This window comes from Amphibalanus amphitrite, unplaced genomic scaffold (assembly GCF_019059575.1).
Source record: "Amphibalanus amphitrite isolate SeventyFive unplaced genomic scaffold, NRLGWU_Aamphi_draft 001004F_arrow, whole genome shotgun sequence".
Taxonomy (NCBI): Eukaryota; Metazoa; Arthropoda; class Thecostraca; order Balanomorpha; family Balanidae; genus Amphibalanus; species Amphibalanus amphitrite.
Window position 1 is genome coordinate 214,642 of NW_024882498.1, and position 19,302 is coordinate 233,943.

Consider the following 19,302-nt stretch of genomic DNA (forward strand, 5'->3'; position numbering starts at 1 on the left):
TACTCGAGGCCATTCGAAAGGGTGGCCATCGATATCACTGGAATGCCCATGTCTGCGCGTGGAAACAGGTACGCTCTGGTAGCAATGGACTACTTTACCAAATACGTCTTCACCTATGCCATGCCGAATCAGACCGCTGAGACCGTGTCCGAGTGTCTCCTCGACATGGTACTGAGACAAGGAGTGCCAGAACGACTCCACAGCGATCAAGGGCGGCAGTTTGAGTCTGCAGTCTTTCAGTCCCTTTGCAAGCGCCTTGGCATAGAAAAGACTCGGACATCACCGTACCGGCCGGAGAGCGATGGCATGGTAGAGCGATTTAACCGCACGCTCAAAGACATGACCTCAAAATTCATCAAGCCACTTGGATCAGACTGGGACGATCACTTGGCATCTCTGACATTTGCTTACAACACGTCCAAACACTCGGTAACAGGGTTCACACCGTTTTTCTTGGTACATGGACGCGAAGCTCGATTGCCAGTCGACGAGCTGTTCGGTGCACGCCGCTACCTGTCAATGGTCGATACCTATGTCGACAACAAGCTTCGTCAACTCAGGGTTGCCTACGCAAAGGTACGTGAAAATATCAATGAGGCCGCTTCCGATATGACAGAAGCACGGAGCGAGTCATCACGAGAGATTTCATACCTTCCAGGTCAAAAAGTGTGGGTTAGAGACCATACTGCCAACGTTGGAGGCCAGCAGAAGCTGGCGCTGTACTACAAAGGTCCAGCGACGGTGGTGCAAAAACAGGGTACCGTTGAAGAAGGTGTCACTTACAGGATCAGAATGCCTGGAGGAAAAGAGACAAACGTACACCACAACCACCTGAAGCCTTTAAAAGCGAGAGAGACGCACGTCCCAGATGCTCCTCCGGCGATCCGAAGCGCCAGCAGGGGGCAGTCCGACCAAAACAAGCAAACTGAGAGCAAAGAACCGAGCATGGTGTTAGAAGCGGACAGCTCGTTTCCGACCTTCGCGTGGATACCTGACGAGACAGCCAGCGCACAACAACCAGGACAAACTTCGAGTCCATATGTCACACGATACGGGAGGGTATCCCGGCCTCCGGTAAGGTACCCCGACCTGTGAATACGCTTGTGAGTGATTACATTTAATGTCATTGTCAATCCTTCAGCATCTCTGTGCAATTTGCCGTAGTAATATTCATAAACATACACACGTCAGACTTGTTCGGTTGTGTGTGACCAAAGTGTGCGACATGTTCTGAGCTAACGTGTCATCGGCAGGCCTGAACCTCGAGGGGGTGAAGCGTGAGTTGGCGTCCCAGCGCTGAGGTGCAGATGCGGCGCTCGATTTTCGACGCCGTCGCCGGCGCAGACGTCACCAGCACCAGATGTCGCCGGCGCAGACGTCACCAGTACCAGATGTCGCCGGCGCAGACGTCACCAGAGCGGACGTCACCAGCACGAACGTCGCGAGAGCAGACGTCACCGACTGCAACGCCGCAGACCGAGCAGCTGATGCCACGGCTGCAGCTGATCGCGGCCTTGCCGGTGGTCGAAGCAGCCGTTTCATCGCGGTGCTTTACAGTGTAGAGAATAAGAGACATTTTATTTAGGGGGAGGTGTGTTAGGATGTGTTAGTGCCCGGTGCCACCTCTCGGCGCGCTGCTGGGCGCGCCACTGCGGACCGCCTCCCGCTGGGCGCGCCGCTGCCACCGGCGGCGCGGGGTCACGGCCGCAGCCGGGGGCGGCGGTCATTCTGGACCTGGGGCTCGACACGCGTGCTGCTGCTGCTGCTGTTGTGATACCCGACCTAATACATCACAAATGGAGACGCTGCCTTTCGACCTAACACAGACAAGGCAAACAACAGTCAGCATGATCAGCAAAGTTTAGAAGTCAGCCGGATGGGCAGGAGTCAATAGTAAAGTGATGAGTTTGGAGTCAGTCAACAAGTTAGCAATCAGTTCAACGGCAGTGAGTTCAGTCATCAATCAGCTCAGACTTCAGTCATGAATCAGTTTAGTCAGTGTCATTATCCTGCACGGCTGACTGACACAAACCATCGGCAGTGCTATGAAATCATCAGTCAGCAAAACGGTCGACAATACTCGGTAAAGGTAAAGCGCTGCGGACAGTCTCACACCGTGTTGCATTATGACTAACTTCACCTCGAGTCCGGCACCGGGGACGATGAAGGATGCGACGATGGAGGAGACGGTGACGGATATGATGCTGGAGACGGTGACGGAGACGACGCCGGAGACGGTGACGGGGGAGGAGACGGTGGACCTGGGCGCGTCGCTGGGCGCCGAGTACCAGCTGGGGTTCCTGCTGCTGGCCGCGGCCGCGGCTGTGCCCCCGGTGCGGCTGGTGCGCGCTCTGCGGGCCGCCGGCCGACCCCTCTCTGCCGTCGACGAGACGCTGCTGGCTCGCGCGCTGCTCACCTGCGTGACAGCACCACTCTACAACGGCTGTCTGCTGCTGGTGAGCGGCGCCCACTCCTGCAGGGGACGCCGACCGCGCTGCGCACCGCCGCCTGCTGGCTCTACAGCCTGGTGATCGTGGACGGCGTGGGCCTGGTGTCGGCCGCCAACTGCGTCATCAGCCTGAGCCGGCTGCAGCAGGTGGTGGTGGCCACCCGCTGGCCGGCGCTGGCGCCGCTGCTGACCCAGCGCCGGCTGCGCTGGCAGAACCGGCTGCTGATGGCCGCGCTGCTGGTCACCTTCTCGGCGCTGCCGGCGCTCGGCCTGCAGCCGACCGTGTTCTTCTGGTGCGCGGGCCGGCCGCTGCCGCGCCACCGGCCGCCCGTGCTGGTGCTGTTCGCCGTCAACAGCGCCATCAACTGCACCACGTTCGCGGCGTGCGCGTGGCTGCTGCGCGCCAGCAGCGGCCTGCCGGACACAGCGCGGCCGCGCAACTTTGTGTCGGCGCACGGCTGGGCGCAGCACTGCCTGGTGCTGGTGGTGACCAGCACGCTGCTGGTGCCCGGCAACATCGGTCAGCTGGCGCCGCAGCCGCGCATCTTCCTGAACCACGCGCTGGTGACGTTCATCTACAGCGTGCTGGACTCGTGCTTGCTGCTGACACTGGCCGGCCGCTGGCGACGCCAGGCCGCCCGCTGTCGGCGGCGACAGGCGCGCACACGCTCCCCCAGGGTCATACCCGCCATCAAACTTCACTTGATTTGACTGGGACCCCGGACCACCTCTATACGGGAAGGTGGAAGCCAATGCCGGGACAGATGAACTAAACACAAACTGTGCGATTTTTATTCGCTAGCGCGTCGTCGTCGTTCTATGTTAGCGTGTTTTCGAATGAGTGCGTTCAAAGTGTGTTTGTAGACCTATGAAACGTTGAGAATACGTATGTGCTTTTTAATGTGCATTGTGTATTGGCAGCCCTCCTGCGATCAAATCAATGTTTGCTGTGACGATACATATCGAAAATCGGCCATGACAAGGCTTTACTTCAGCTCGCTCATTTGCTACAATCTAAAGCGGCTCATGTGGAAAACTCGCTCACATTTTTCTCTATAGGTAAAACCGAAGCCGAAACCATCAAGCCACCTTACTCTCTATCAACAATTAACGCCTGTAATAACATTCAGATCATTCACATATAGGTGCGGCTCTCGCGAGATTGCGGTAGGTTTTACCCTTTTACATTTGCGGTTATATCTAAAAAAACTAGATCTACGATGAAGCCATCATGGCAGGCTTGTGAACGAGCAAGTCTATCGCATCTTCAACACTCAAAAGTTTAAGACGACCATTGACCAATATATAGCCTGAAGTATACTAAATTTCATAGGTGCAAAACCTGCCGCTAAAACCCGCGAAACCTGTACCTATATGCAAGGACGTTGCACTAAAAACCCTTGTTCCGTAATCGGCTTCCAAAAGACTTTATTTTGAACGGCATAAAAGCGCATGGATCGGAAGGAATAACCAACAAGCTGTTCACTCAAAATCTCACGGCCGAATTCACTTAAATCGTCTGCATCGAAACGCATGAAACAAATGGAGCTGGCATCGCAAGAACCTAGGGGCTAAGACGCCTGAAACAAATGAAACTGACATTGGTAGAGCCTGGATACCTAGATGATGCAGTAGACTGGATCTACAAGCAAAAAAGGGGCAAAAAACTGTAGAGGGTGGGGCGAACTAAGCAAAGGCTAACTAAACAATAAAATGCATGTAATAACCAGTCGTTTTTTACAAGACAAGCTTCAATGAGCTGAGTTGATTCGGTAAAGGACTTAAGCGCATAATAGCCGCAAGATACCTACTGGTACTGTAGGTACGTACTGCCGCTAGACAATCGAACTAAAGGTAAAACACAACACATTCTGCTACTGGAAGCAATATTGCCGCTTTCAAGCCACTTGCATTAGCAGTTCACATAGCAGTTCCCTGTCATTTCACTTCCGCGCACAAACATAGAATATCAAAGGAGCATCGTACACACAATATCGAAGCATCAGCACTGTCACATTCACCACTTGTCCTTACACTACCACATTGTCCTTACCCATCACAATTATGACTATTTAGTTACATGGACAATGTAGGTGGTGGCCGATCCTATAGCTACACGCCATATGTGGAAGGCTTTTGATGTCAACACATACAATACAATGCACACTTACATATGTTCCTTAGTCCCTCCGTGTCGTTTACCTTTATGACCATATGACCACAAAACATCTCCGAGCAGGCAGGGATTATGTTTGAACGCTGACGCTGTCCGGCCGTGAAATTAAGCGTACGATCAATGCGTGTTTCTGTTGTGCACTGTGCACTACGCACCCAGTGCACTGCGCAATGCGCACGAAGGTCATGTCAGGTCATGTCAGACTCTCCATCGGATCACTTCAAACCTTTCATCAGGTCCGCCAGACGTGTCTTCGCGTGCCTCCACCTGTCTTTGGAGATGTAGTCGTACCAGCCGCTGGTGTCGCTACTGCTGGTGCTGCCGCGGTCCTGGTGCTGCACCAGCACCAGCCGTTCGTCCCGCCGCTGCCGCTGCCGCACCAATGCCAGCACCAGCGCCAGCGCCGTGGAGGCGCCCAGCACCACAAACACCACCCAGAGGAGCGCGCTGGAGCCGTACCGGCGGTCGTCGCCGCGGCCCGGCCCGGCCGTCGGCTCTGGGGCGCCCGTGGGGGCGTCCGTGGGGGCGTCCGTGGGGGCGCCCGTGGGTGCGTCCGTGGGCCCCGAAGGCGTGCTACCCGGCTCCGTTGAGCTCGACAGCTCTGTTGTCGATGTTCCGGGCGTGGATGGCATTGTTGATTGCGTTGTGGTTGGCTCCTTTGTGGTCGATTCAGTTGTGGTTGGTTCCATTGTGGTCGATTCAGTTGTGGTTGGTTCCATTGTGGTCGGTTCAGCTGTGGTCGGTTCAGTTGAACTTGGCTCAGTCGTTGTGGTCGGCTCAGTCGTGGTTGGCTCCGGTGTTGTTGTCGGCTCAGTTGTGGTCGGCTCCGGTGTTGTCGGCTCCGGTGTTGTGGTCAATTCAGTCGTGGTCGGCTCCGGTGTTGTGGTCGGCTCAGTTGTGGTCGGCTCAGTCGTTGTGGTCGGCTCAGTTGTGGTCGGCTCCGGTGTTGTCGGCTCCGGTGTTGTCGGCTCCGGTGTTGTGGTCGGTTCCGGTGTTGTGGTCAATTCAGTCGTGGTCGGCTCCGGTGTTGTAGTCGGCTCAGTTGTGGTCGGCTCAGTTGTGGTCGGCTCCGGTGTTGTTGTTGTTGTTGTTGTAACGCCGCACGTTTGGCTCAACTCGGTGGGGCCGTACACGGATACGTCGTCAATAGCGATGTTGTCCTTTGGACCCGTGGAGCATGCAGCGAAAAGCATGATCTGGAAAAAGCAATCCGCTTATGTGACACATATGGACATGACAAAAGCCGCGTTTACATAGGGCTAGTTGGGGCATTCCACGATAGATCGTACCAGGCCCGTCACCCTCATCTCTCAGATTTTAATGAAAATCCGTCCTAGAGGTAATCATAGGCTCCAAAGACGCCTGGCAAAATATCAGACTTCTCAGATCAAAACTTTTTGAGTTATATTGCATTACATTTTTTTAACTTCGGTTTGTAACGGTGAGTTTGATGGCCTATAACTCAAAAACGGGTTAAAGGGACTATCCCACTTTTAACATGGGGTTTGAGTTGAGATAGCCAAGTTTGCGGCGAGGTTCAGAAACCACTATCTATCTAGGTTGCAACCCCCGCGGCCTCTTGGTGTTGAAGAAATTCGTTCCCTTCATTTGAAAATGGGCCTTGTACAAGGCCCTATCTTCAACATGGAGCGACCGTTAGTGTGACGTCACCTCGTTTAGTAATTCTGATTTAAATGGGTTTGTTCGTTGAAAAATCGCTCAAAACTTGGTCTGAACTTTGTTGTGGTGCCTACAGAGTAAAAAGAATCAGCTTTATGACAGTAATGTGGCCTGGGGAAGGAGGTAATTTTGGGCTGTGACCTCACATATTCGAAAGTTTGTGTTTGGAATATGGGAAGCCTAAGATGTTTAATGAAAAATAAATGCCAGAACCGTGTTCCTGGTCATCCAATCTATAAAGTCGGGCACAATTTAACTGGTTTTAACAACATTTTAGAAGGTGGGATAGTCCCTTTAACCCGCGCCCTGCTGGGGGGGGTGTTTGAACACCCCCCCTTGTGGTTTTTCGCGAATATCTCAAAAACGGCGGCGCGGAGCGCCGCCGTTTTTGGTACACCTTATCATACATCAATTCTACACATGTTGTGAAAATTTCAGACCAAGGTCATTCAAGGTCAGGTCACCAGGTCACTTGAAGTGACCTCACCTCATAAAAACTTTCAATGTCTGTCATAGCTACACCGAGTGACCGATCGCTTTGAAACTTTCAGCGATTGCTAAGAGCAATAGCATGTACAAAATGTATATCTCAGAATTTTGATATCGATGACCTAAGGTCAGGTCAATTTTGCGACCTCCCCATTATAAGTCAATGGGATAAAATTGAAATGCGCCTCTTGTGGATGAAAGACATTATAAACACGCCCAAACACCGAATTACAAGTGGTATAGACACACTGAACTTGAAATGATGTCCGTGGCCCTTTTTTATGCCCTGAGGTCATCTTAGGTCACGAATAGTATCTAACAGTTTTTCGCAAATAACTTTTGATAGAGGCATGCTAGAGCGATGAAAACGCCTTAGATGTGTTCAGCTCGACGATACGGATCGACTGATATGCAACATGACCCTTTCCGGTCAGGTCATGACCTTGACCTGAGGTCAAATTTTCAAGTTGACCTTTCAAGGTCAAATCATAGTTCATTCGATGCGTCTTGACGAGAGGAACACGATGCCGGTAAAAGTAAGCTCGTACAAGGCTTGGGTCAGAAGTTATTGCAGAAAAACTGTTTTCGAAAAAATCGGCTATTTTTGCAGTTTTTGCCCCCTGCAGACAAAACCGTTGGCGTTAGGTCAAATCTGAGAGAATTACTCAGAAAGGGTGTTAATAGGGCTATCGAATGCGCTTTTCCGCGGCGCTGTAGCTCTATTGGTTCCCGAGTTATGCGTTGGCTTCTTGGAAATTTTCGACATTCGACCTGGAAATCGGCGAAATTTTGCCTTCAATGACCTCTGGTGACCTGACCTTTGACCTGACCAAAAAATTGACCGAAGTGATTTCGTCATTATTTTTTACGCTCTTTCGAACGCCGCCTTCCGCGTATCGCTACGTGGCCCAGGAGCCGAGTTACAAGGGGGGTGTTCAAACACCCCCCCCAGCAGGGCGTGGAAATCCAGGACCCCCAGCAGGGCGCGGGTTAAGCTACCAACAAACAGTAAACAACACTAAGCTTGCGATGAATAAAAAATTAATATTACCATTTAAAAATTCCAAAGAAAAATTTTTATTGTTGAGCATAAACCTTATTCTTTTTTCATTTGCCTCCAATGACCTTTGGGACCAAAATTTTTCAAATTTTTATTTTTTTTTCAAAATAAACTTCATGTCATTGCAAATCGACATGCAAAAAATTAAAAAGGTGTTCTTTCTATAGATAAAATCCTCATTTTCCCGCAAACAAAATGGGTTTCGGAGGGGTTGATACGACCCCAGCACGCCGTTTCGCTTCTAATAGAGCTAGAGCCTCGCGGAAAAAACGAGCGTGTGTGCCGCAACAAGTCGCAACGATTGGTACCCGATTTTAAGGTCTCAATTTAACCGGTAGCGTCTGAGGTCAGGTCAAGTGACTGATATTACGGGTTCGGTTTTTAGTAAACAACTTCGCAAAAAATGGCCGCAGAGCAGCGATTTTGGCATCATTGTGTTTGCCTAGCTCAGGTGCATCGAATGGTATTTTTTTTTTTGCTAGGGTGAGGTCAACTTAAGTAGTTGACCTCGGATCAAGGTCAGGTCAGAGCCTCTCAGGTCACGAAGCTGGGTAAAGGGTATCATATGGCATATCATTCGATTCGGAAGGTCTTCCCGAGTCCATTGGTGGCTTTCCCGACTCTCTAGCTCTATTTGATCGGGAGTTATTGACGAAAAACTCGTTCGACCCTAGTGACGTCATAAATGACGTCACGCAAGGTTACCAATGCAAAAGAAAAGCATTGGACTTTGCAAGAAGTGCATGAAATCACGATACCATGTACGTGGGCCCGCTCATACTGAAATTTTTCCGTTATGAAAAGACTTCGCTTCGCTCGCTGCGCTCGCTCGCTCGTAACCAGTTTGGAGATCAAAAAGATGCTACATTAAAAAAAAATTTTGAATTGCATCGCATAAGTATTTCATTTTTGCATTGATAACATGGTGGCAAAGTCACCCCATGTGGCCTGCAATTCACTTGGAAAAATCGCTTCCAAAAATTTCGGCTAAATGAAGTGACAAATGCCAGTTTTGTTGGATATGCCAACTTAACAGCCTTGTCATGATCAACCATACCATGTTTCAGCATCGCAGTTGGTCTAGAACATTGTTAGATGACAGAAAGTTCGGACCTCTTCAAATTTGACCATTTCAATGACTCCAATAAAATGGAGCCCAGTTAGGTATTTAGTGGTAACTTATCTCTCATTGTTGGTTATATTGGAAGGCCCATCAATTATCTTTCATTTGTGCATAAAAATTATTACATTCTTTGTAAAATATCACTGGAGATCTCCCTAAAGCATTTTTTTGAGAAGCATGGCAAATTCACCCCGCAAGGCAAAGTCACCCCCGTTTACGGTATTTGCGAAAACCGCAGGGGAGGGGAGGGGTGTGTTGAAAAAGCTCCCATCCCCCCCCCCCCCAGCAGGACGTGGGTTAAATTTTTAGACGTGACAGCTCTTGTCGCATAACCTTTTTTGTTATAAAATGGCAGAACATGACGTCACTCTGACGTCATTTTTGATCAACCTACTACAGCCTCTCAAAAGATTTTGGCCAATAAATTGTAAAATGAATGCCTGAAGGAGTGCCAAAAGTTTGGTGACAATATCTGCAAAACATTGGAAGATATCGACGGAAAATGATACGGAGGCCGCTTCGCCCTTCCCCCTCAGGCTGCGCGGGTTAACCCTCGCCAGGCGAGGGCCTTTTCCATAACACGGACGGCGAGGGGGGGGGGGTGGTACGACCCTCCTCGCGATTGGCTCCTATGGCAATTACAAACGCCAAATTTACAGGGTAGGTGGGTCCATAGGAGATCTCGCCCCTGTGAAAGTTTGGTGACTCCAAGTCAATATTTAGGGAGAGTTGGGGGTATGAGTGCAAAAAAATTTCTGAAACATGTTAAAAGTTTTTCGCTTATAACTTTTTACCTAGTGAAGATAGAGCAAAAATAAAAGCACCAGTGAACTCAGGACGTCCGTGCGCATCGAATGATATACTTTGTTACCAATTTTAGTGAACTCTGGAATTCAGTTGCCGCTAAGCTAGTCCAATTTCCCCTGACCTTGTACCGGTTTTGCTGAACTGGTGACCTGACCTGAAAAGACTGGGACTTCAAATTTTCAGGAAAGGTGCGAAAATGTTGCCCCAGAGGGTATGCCAAATTTGGCGGCGCTACGCGCTGCCGTTTTTACGTTATTCGCGAAAAACCTTAGGGGGGTGCATCAACCCCCCTCGTCGGGCGAGGGTTAACAAACAGTGTAAACATTCTGGACAGACGTACCTTAAATTGTTCGGTGTCAGTAGGGATTGTGACGTTGACCTCTTTCCAGAAATCAACGGTCGGTCCGGACTCCTGTGTGAGGGAATAGAGAATATCTGGCTCTTCCATCGTACCAATTACTTTCTTCACTTCCAGCGTTCCTGATGCGGGGTATTGCGAACGGAGCCAGTAGCGAAAATAGATGCTTGAGCCGGCCGGAAAGTTGTATGCGTCTTTCATTACCAGTCGGGCGCTGCCATAGGTGCTTCCAGATTTAGGAGTTAGATAAACGATAGTGTCCCCGCTCGCAGGCTCGGGAAAGTCGGGAATGCTCTCCTTCAGCTCCTGGTAACTCGAAGGCTCCCAGGTTGCACCCAAGTCCAGTGGGCTCTGTCTCCAGAAGTCGCCCAGATCACCGCCCTCAAAGTCCTCGCAGTATTCTCCACCGTGAACTGTTGTCACCACAAACACCAGCACCAGCAGCAGCAGCAGCAACCAGACCGGGCCGAGGAACGACCGACACGACGGCCGGTCCCAGTTAGACGCCATGACCTGAGGTGTGAGCGGGACACACAGTGGACTCGGGTGTGGTCCTGTACCGCTGCAGGTTCAAGGTGAGACGAATACTCGGTTCGGGAATGCCGTGCCAAGTTCGTCGGCGGGGTAGGACTGGGTCTGGTCGGCGCTGGGAGCTTCTGTACGAGAGGAGCAGAACGGAGGTTTTCGTTCCGAGCTCTGTCTTCAACGGCCCGCCAAACACTACTGGCCCTGCTGTTGGTTCCGCGGTGGTTGGTCTCACGTCTCCTATTCGCGATAACAGAGATTTATATGCACGATATCTGGGAAAGCTACGCACGGAACAACTGATATCATGTTCGCAGAGCAGCCATCCATGACTGGCCACGTCAGAAATTATCTGTTAATTCCACAGGAGCGACCGATACAAGTTTATTGCAGGAAACTATGCGTTACTGCTCTCGTATCCACTCGACACTACTGTTCTGTTCTTTTAGCACTTGACACGAACTGTCAAGTTGACAATTCGTCAACTTTCGGTATCTCAATCTTATCATGAGACGCCGCATGAGTGCTTTTTTCGAGAACATTACAAATGTTCGCATGAGCGTGCCGGCAGTGTTCTTTTTTTCAAATCCCTACAACGACTCCTAAATCCCTGCGCTTTCCTTTAACTACTTCCTTGGAGGACCCGACACCGGTCTAAGAGCCTACATATACCGGGTGGCCCAGAAAAAAACGTTCCCAACTTTGAATCAATATTTCTCAGAAAGTTATAAAGATGCAACACTGAAACTTCCAATATTCAATGCGGCATATATTTTCAGTAAATAGCATGATTTTTATGTTATTCGGTCAATTACTTTTTAAACGGTTCGTGTTTCTAGCATGCCATGTAAAAATTACTTTTTTTGCTCAGATGTTTACTAAAAAAATGTGAGTGAACGGGCCACTTCATCTTGGCACCATGGCCTGCAGCCATGACTGCTACTGGCAACTAGTCTCATTGGTTCAGGCCTCAGGGTGACACATTCCCTTGAGCTTTTTTCCTTATTCGGTCGATTTACTGTTTGATCTTCTTGAAGGGAGGGCGATCAGCAGTAACCCATGCACCGTGCCAGTCCTGCTCGAAACAGGACTTAGCGTTGAAACGAATGGCATCCATTAACACCATTTTGGCTCATTATTTGAATATTTGGCACATAAGTAGGATAAAAATATTTAAAATAACAACACACGTGCTGGTTTCATTCACGTGCTCTATTTTCCTTTTTTCTAACATGGTACGGCTAAGCCAATCATCACTACCGTTCAACATCGGCAAAAAAAGCAAAAACGTCTTACTTAATTCAACATAAGATTGCTGGACTGAAAATGATGGTACAGTGTTATAATTTGGCATGCCAATGCGCAAAGAAGTGACGCAAACTTGTTGAAAATTTTGACTCGTTATTTGCACTGGAATTTGAGATAAAGGCCTCCAAAGTTCGGAACGTTTTTTTGGGCCACCCGGTACCTATATATCTGAGCGCCTTTGAAGGTCCCTGAATTCCCAAGCCCATGCCATGGTCACTGAGAGCCTAATGCGCTGTCTGATGGCTAACACCGCCCTTGGAGCGCGCAACAGCAGCCTCCATTCCTCAAGAACGTTGATTGGAGAGGCCATCATGTCAATGTCACCGCTTCTCGGTGTTCGATTCCTTGTGCAAATTGGGCCTTGGTTTTTCGGTTTGAAGCAAAATTTTCCCGATAACATTGTTAAGTTTTCTTTGAACTCTAGAAAAAAAACGGAAATTTATTATCGATTTCTGGCGCTGCGGGAGGGGGGGGGGGTGAACTCGCCCAAAATGCCCACCCTGGAACCACGAGCGAGGTTTTGTGTTTTGGGTTGGACCCCCAATCACAAAACCGTGGCGGAGCCCCTGGGCCTGCACAGTGCACAGTGCACACCTCAACTGACTGCCACCGGTGGTGGCTGAGGCAGAGACTGAGACGAAGACAGACAGAGACAGATACATGCATAGACAGAGACAGACAGAGACGGACAGAGACAAATAAAGTCATACAGAGACTGACAGAGACTGACAGAGACAGACAAAGGCAGACAGACAGACAGACCGACAGACAGACAGACAGCTGTGCGGCGGACGTGGCGCCACCTATGTCGTACCACCCGCGACTCTTACCTCCTCCACCCCCGGTCGCAGGGCTCGCCCGGAGCGCCGTGATACCTGGCGACCTCTGTAGGACGAGCCACATGCCAGCTTCGTGAGCACTCAGCCCCACTCAACACCGCCTGTGCTAGTCATCATTGCTCCGACGAGCTCGTGTCAGTTGTCAAAACACACCCTGTCATGCTCACAGAAGCTCACTATGACGAGCGTTATCGATTACTCACTTCAGCCCTGTTTTGGGTAGGCGACCTGCCCCGCTGCTACCTGGAGAGGATCGACCACTACGGATCGGATACCTACACATCTGGCCATCTGGGCAGAGGTAACCTTTCACCGTTCCGTCCTTTCAATCCTCATGATAGTCAAATATCTTCCTTCCACACCTCACTACTCTGATCCGGGCTGGATGTGCAACTTATCCCATGCGGGAAGCTCTTATAGGAGCACACCCGTAGCCGGGTGCAGTGAGTGTTTTGGGGGCTGGGTGGCCTGTCCATATTGGATGGGCTCAGCTCCGGCGACTCACCAGGGTGCCCGCCCAGACCAATGTCTCCCCCTAATTTCTATCATCCTTTCGGCTCTGAAATGGTCTCATCATGACGAAAGGGCCCCGCCTAACCCATCAAAACAAAACAAAACAAGCTACAGCCATTGAGTGGCTTGGTGGCCACTGGCTGGTCCCACTGCACTGGAAAGGCACAGTCGCGGCGGCGCGCCAAGCACTGCAGTCAATGTTTGCATTAATCCGATGTCTCATCCCTATCGTATAACTATTCTATTTGCGTCGGTTTGCGGTTTTTTTAAGCCGTCAGTTTTTGCAGCGACCTTTTTCTCTTAGGGCCTGCGAAATAGCCGCGGAACCACATTAGTGGTGTCAATTTCAGAAAACCTTTGTCCAAAGTCCGTCCAATGTCCAATGCTTACGTCGACTGTCCGTCCAAAAATGTCTAAGCCAGCCATTTGTCCAAAGATGTCCGACACCTACGCAATAGTTAAAGGGACCCTCCCACCTTCAAAAAAGTTAATGAATTGGCATGAAAGTGATGTCCCTTGGTTCAGAAAGAGCGAAAACGAATATCTACCAAATTTCACCGAAAAATATTCACTGGTTTTCAAGATATTAGGCTTTTACTTTTGTTTACTTTTTGGGATCTCCCCTGTTACTAGCGACTTTATTTGGAAGCAATAATTTGGCAGCCTTAAAGTGCGGCAGACGTTGCGCGCAAAGCAGCGTATACCACCACGTGTTAACGATGGTTTTAGTCTAAGATTTAAAAATCGTTAGATCTCCGCTGACGTCACAAATTCTAAAGGGGCATTCCAATGCATTAGCCCCTTAGAATCCGAAAACTGCAAGTTTGAAATTCCATATCTTCGAATTAAAGCATTTTTCGATGTTGTGAGTGCCCAAACCGGTATTTGCAGGCCATGGCCACCAATTTGGCTATCTCAACTCAAAACTAATGTTAAGGTGGGAGTGTCCCTTTAACACTCAACACTGTTATTTAATTTGCTTTTCATGTACCGTTACCAGCTCAAAAGTGCTAATCATATGGAGAGCTGAGCTTTCTAATAGCCAATCAATGTTAAACACGATTTTTTTTTTTTAATGTTGAGGTGTAACAAGCGATTGTCCAAAGTTGTCCAAATCCTGCTGCCACTGTCCAACCGAATTCCGAATTGGACATTGGACAAAATCGGAATTCCGAAGATTCAAGTTCCGATTGACACCACTAAACGCCACTAAACCACATATCTCTTAAAGGGACCCTCCCACTTTCAAAAAAGTTTATGAATTGGCATGAAAATGATGTCGCTCGGTTCAGAAAGAGCGAAAACGAATATCTACCAAATTTCACCGAAAAATATTCACCGGTTTTCAAGATATTAGACTTTTACTTTTGTTTACTTTTTTGGGATCTCCGCTGTTTCTAGCGACTTTATTTTAGAAGTGCGGCGTTTGCGGCAGATGTTGCGCGCAAATAGCATATACCACCGCGTGCTACAAAACGTTTAAGTCAAACATTTAAAAAGCGTTAGATATCTGCGCTGACGTCACACATTCAGAGGGGTATTCCTAAGCATTAGCCCCTCTGAATCAAAATGCTGCAATTTTGAAATTCAATATTTCCGATTTAAGGCATTTCTCGATGTTGTGAGTGCCGAAACCGGTAATTGTTAGCCAGGGACCCCATTTTGGCTATCTCAACTCAAATCTAATGTTAAGGTGGGAGGGTCCCTTTAAATACGTAGTTTGACGTACATCTCAGAAAAGTGAAATACGGCCAGAAATGAGCGTGGGTACCTCCGTTCTAAGGATTCTGATCGGCGCCGATTGAAATAATTCGCCTATCTCGGCAAGTACCGAGTACTTTTGCAAGTACCAAGCAAGTACCAAGTACTTTTGCAAATTCAGCAAGTTTTTCGCGAATATCGAAGCTTCTAGACGTCCGATCATCACGGGACGAACACCAATCGGTCCCAAATTTTCTCCTTAATTATTTTATGGCCAACGCGACGCGTAGCGAGCCAAGATATCTTGTTGACTTACTATTTGGTTACAACAGTCCGAATCAGCTAAAACTTAACAACAATATAGCATATCGGTAATAGCTTTTTACCGTGAAGTGTAAGTTGTGTATCATTTAGTCATGAATAACAAAATCACTCGCGAGACAAAGCATTGGATTTCGGAAGAAAACTGTGTTTATGTTAAACATTTGGAATAATTCATACTTTTCCCGTGTGATTTATCCCATAACTCCTCAAATGCCTTGTTTGATAAACTCTTCTACTTCTTTACCTACATGTACAGGTCTCGCGAGATTAAGCGGTAGGTTTTGCACTTTTACATTTCCGGTTATATCTCAGAAACTAATCGATCTACGATGAAGCCATTTTACACGATCATGGCCGGCTTGTTACCCAACAAGTCGATCGCATCTTCAACACTTAAAAGCTTAAGACGACGAAGATATAGCCTGAAGTACACTAAATTTTCTAGGTGCAAAACTTACCGCTAAAACCCGCGAGACCTGTACCTAAAATATGTAGAAAGCCAGCATAAGTGGCATTGCTGTTCGTTGTATTTGCATGAGCACATGTTTGACATCCGGTATATATCGTATATGCTATTGTTGCGACCTTACTTTCTTTCGATGAATCTGCCCAGTTCTTACAAGCGGCATTGCATTATGAATCTCGTTCGGGTTAGGCTCACTAAACAAACAATATCAATCACAACAAATACATAACATATATGATATATCTACTACTGCAGGTCAGCAGAAACAGGTCAGATGCAGGTCACCTATTGACACTGGGTGTGACAAGACATCTTCTGACCCCCAGTTGGTGAGGTATGAATAGCAAGACAACTATCTTGTGAGTTCATATTACATATAGTGACGAGTACAACAGAAGTTCCACACTTTCCAACGTAGATATAAGTAAGTAAGTCGTAAGTACGATCATATTTCCGATGTACTCCATCAGCTTAGGGTGGCTGCGCGTGCCGAGCAGCTTGTGAGCTACCACAGACTCTGTCCAATCAAAACCGCCTTAGGTACTCGTCTGCCTGCCGATATAGCTGCAATGTTTTCGTTCGTTGACACTTGCTATGAAACCCGTCAGACTGGCCTGCTTTACTGCCCTCGAGCTAAGACATGTTCTGGTGATAGACGACTGGTTCACTGCAGTGCTGTGTTCAATCGGCTGCCTTGTGATCTGAAATGCCTGAGGCGGCCTGCGTTCAAGCGGCGACTGAGGCAGCTGCTGTTGCGTTAGGCCGGGGCCGGGTAAAGCTGAGCTTGTGTGCTTGATGTTGTGTTGTGTCGTATGGTCAGCACCGTCCTCTTTTACCCGTTCTCTTACCCGCTCTTTTCATCTGTTTTTATTCGCATTGACGCAGTGTGACTCGGGTGCGGAAGAGCCATTGTATGGTGGATGCACCTATGAATACATTGATTGATTGATTGATAAGTTGCTGTTGCACAATGCTCACTACATAAGATAATTCTGTCGTGTACGATAATTGTGTGCGTATATCGGATAGATTTAATTGATAGACATTACATACCCGTATGACCTACCACTGACTATCGGTTCACGTCCCCGGTCACTGCCACAGACGTCTGAGGCGTCCCCGGCTACTGCCACATACGTCTGAGGCGCCCTTGGAGCCTGGTCCAGTAGTCGTCAGGGGCGGATCCAGGAAAACTCCAAGGGGAGGGTCATGAATCGAAGTGGTGCCCCTACCTATACCCAAAATTAAAAACTCAACGGATTTCGTCCACTTCATTTTGGTGGTGCCCCCATTTTCAGTTTTTTTTTTATTTTTTATTTTTAGTCAGTATCTTAACTCTTAGCCACAACCACATTTACCAATTGTAAGCAAGTATATATGAATGTGCTATGTGTATATGTGTATATGTTGTGGACGCTGAGTAGTGAGTACTTACCAGGAACGTTATCAGGTAAGCAAATCGTTGTCAGTCCGACGAACTTGACACTGGCGTCTAAGGGTCTGTCCTTGACACTTCAGGCTTGTCAGGGGCACCAAAGTCCTTCCAGGGACACCACAAACCTGTCAGGGGCACCTATGGCCTTGTAGGGGCGCCACAGGCCCGCCAGGAAGCAGGGGCGCCACAGGCCCGCCAGGAAGCAGGGGCACCACAGGCCTAGCAAGGACACTACAGGCCTGTCAGGGGCACACCGGGCCTGTTGGGCCCATGAGCACCCCTAGGGGCAGGGGCACCACAGTCCTTCCAGGGGCACCGCAGGCCTGTGAGGGGCACCAGCGGCCTAGCAGGGGCACCACTGGTCTATCAGGGGCACCACGAGCCTGTCATAGCCAGGCATCTCAGGCTTGTCAAGGCCCAGGGGCACCACAGGTCTGTGAGGGGCACCAGCGACCTAGCAGGGGCACCAGTCAACACAGGTCTGCCAGGGGCGCCACAGACCTGCCAGGGGCACCACAGACCTGCCAGGGGCACCAGAGGGCTGCCAGGGGCACCACCGGCCTTGCAGGGGCACCTTGGGCCTGTCAGGGGCACCACGGGCCTGCCGAGGGGCACTTCAGACTTTTCAGGGGCACCAGTCCTCTCCGGGCGCAGGGGCACCAGAGGCCTGCCAGGGGCACCAGCGGCCTAGCAAGGGCACCAGAGGCCTGCCAGGGGCACCACAGGCCTAACAAGGGCACCACGGGCCTGTCAGGGGCACCTCAGGCTTGTCAGGGCCCAGGGACACCACAGTCCTTCCAAGGGCACCGCAAGCCTGTCAGGGGCACCAGAGGCCTGCCAGGGGCACCACAGGCCTAGCAAGGGCACCACTGGCCTGTCAGGGGCACCTCAGGCTTGTCAGGGCCCAGGGGCACCACAGTCCTTCCAGGGGCATTACAAGCCTGTCAGGGGCACCAGAGGCCTAGCAAGGGCACCACAGGCCTGCCATGGACACCACAGGCCTGCCAGGGGCACCACCGGCCTTGCAGGGGCGCCTCAGGCCTGTCAGGGGCACCACGTGCCTGCCGGGGACACTTCAGGCTTGTCAGGGGCGTTACAGTCCTGTCAGGGCCCAGGGGCACCAGGCCCGTGGTGTCCCTGCTAGGCCTGTGGTGCCCCTGGCGGTCCTGTGGTGCCCCTGTCAGGACTGTGATACCCCTGATAGGCCGGTGGTGCCCCTGGCAGGTCTTTGGGCCCCCGGGCCTCAAGGGGGGGGCCATGACCCATGTGACCCCCCCCCTTGGATCCGCCCCTGGTAGTCGTCAGTGACGTACTGGTACCAGCCGCTGCTGCCGCTGCTGGTGCTGGTGCTGCTGCTGTCCGGCACCAGCCGGTCGTCCCGCCGCCGCCACCGCCGCGTCAGCGCCAGCACCAGCGCCAGCGCCGTGGAGGAGCCCAGCACCACAAACACCACCCAGAGGAGCGCGCTGGAGCCGTACTGGCGGTCGTCGCCGCGACCCGGCCCGGCCGTGCTGGTCGGAGGGGGCTGTGTTGTCTCGCTGGTGGTGGAAATGGACGTTGTCGCCTCAGTGGTTGAAGTGCGCGGCTCGGTTGTAGTTGTTGGTGGTTCAGTTGTAGTTGTTGGTGGCTCGGTTGTAGTTGTTGGTGGTTCAGTTGTAGTACTTTCCTCTGTGGTTGACGTGGTGGTCTCGGTCGTTGCAGTTGTTGGCTCGGCTGTAGTTGTTGTTGGCTCTGTGGTCGTCGTCTCCGCAGTGGTTGTCGTGACCGGCTCACACTCCCGGTCTGGTAGGTCGTCCGGCCCGCTGATGACTATATCATCGATGGCGATATTGTCCACAGTGATATTGCTTACAGTATGAGAGGCAAATATCATAATCTGAAAGAAAACAAAGTCAAAATCAACCGATTTTTTTTTTTCTTTGCGAGCCAAGCATGAATGTTTTACATCATACGCGACATGACATGCCGAAACATATGCAATGGTTAAGCAGCGCCAGGAAACCGTAACACATCAAAGCGGGGGCATTTTCACTCCCCCCTATAACTTGG

At 50.3% G+C, this 19,302-nt stretch overlaps 1 protein-coding gene across 1 annotated transcript; it reads right to left on the bottom strand.

The window, feature by feature from the left end:
* Positions 1-4,151: 4,151 nt before the first annotated feature.
* LOC122369079 (soluble scavenger receptor cysteine-rich domain-containing protein SSC5D-like) lies at positions 4,152-10,866 on the bottom strand. The gene is made up of 2 exons (XM_043343482.1): positions 10,125-10,866; positions 4,152-5,821 (listed from the first exon to the last, which is right to left on the bottom strand). Exons 1-2 carry the CDS (start codon positions 10,650-10,652, stop codon positions 4,841-4,843), a joined length of 1,509 nt encoding a protein of 502 aa, XP_043199417.1. The 5' UTR covers positions 10,653-10,866; the 3' UTR covers positions 4,152-4,840.
* Positions 10,867-19,302: the final 8,436 nt, after the last annotated feature.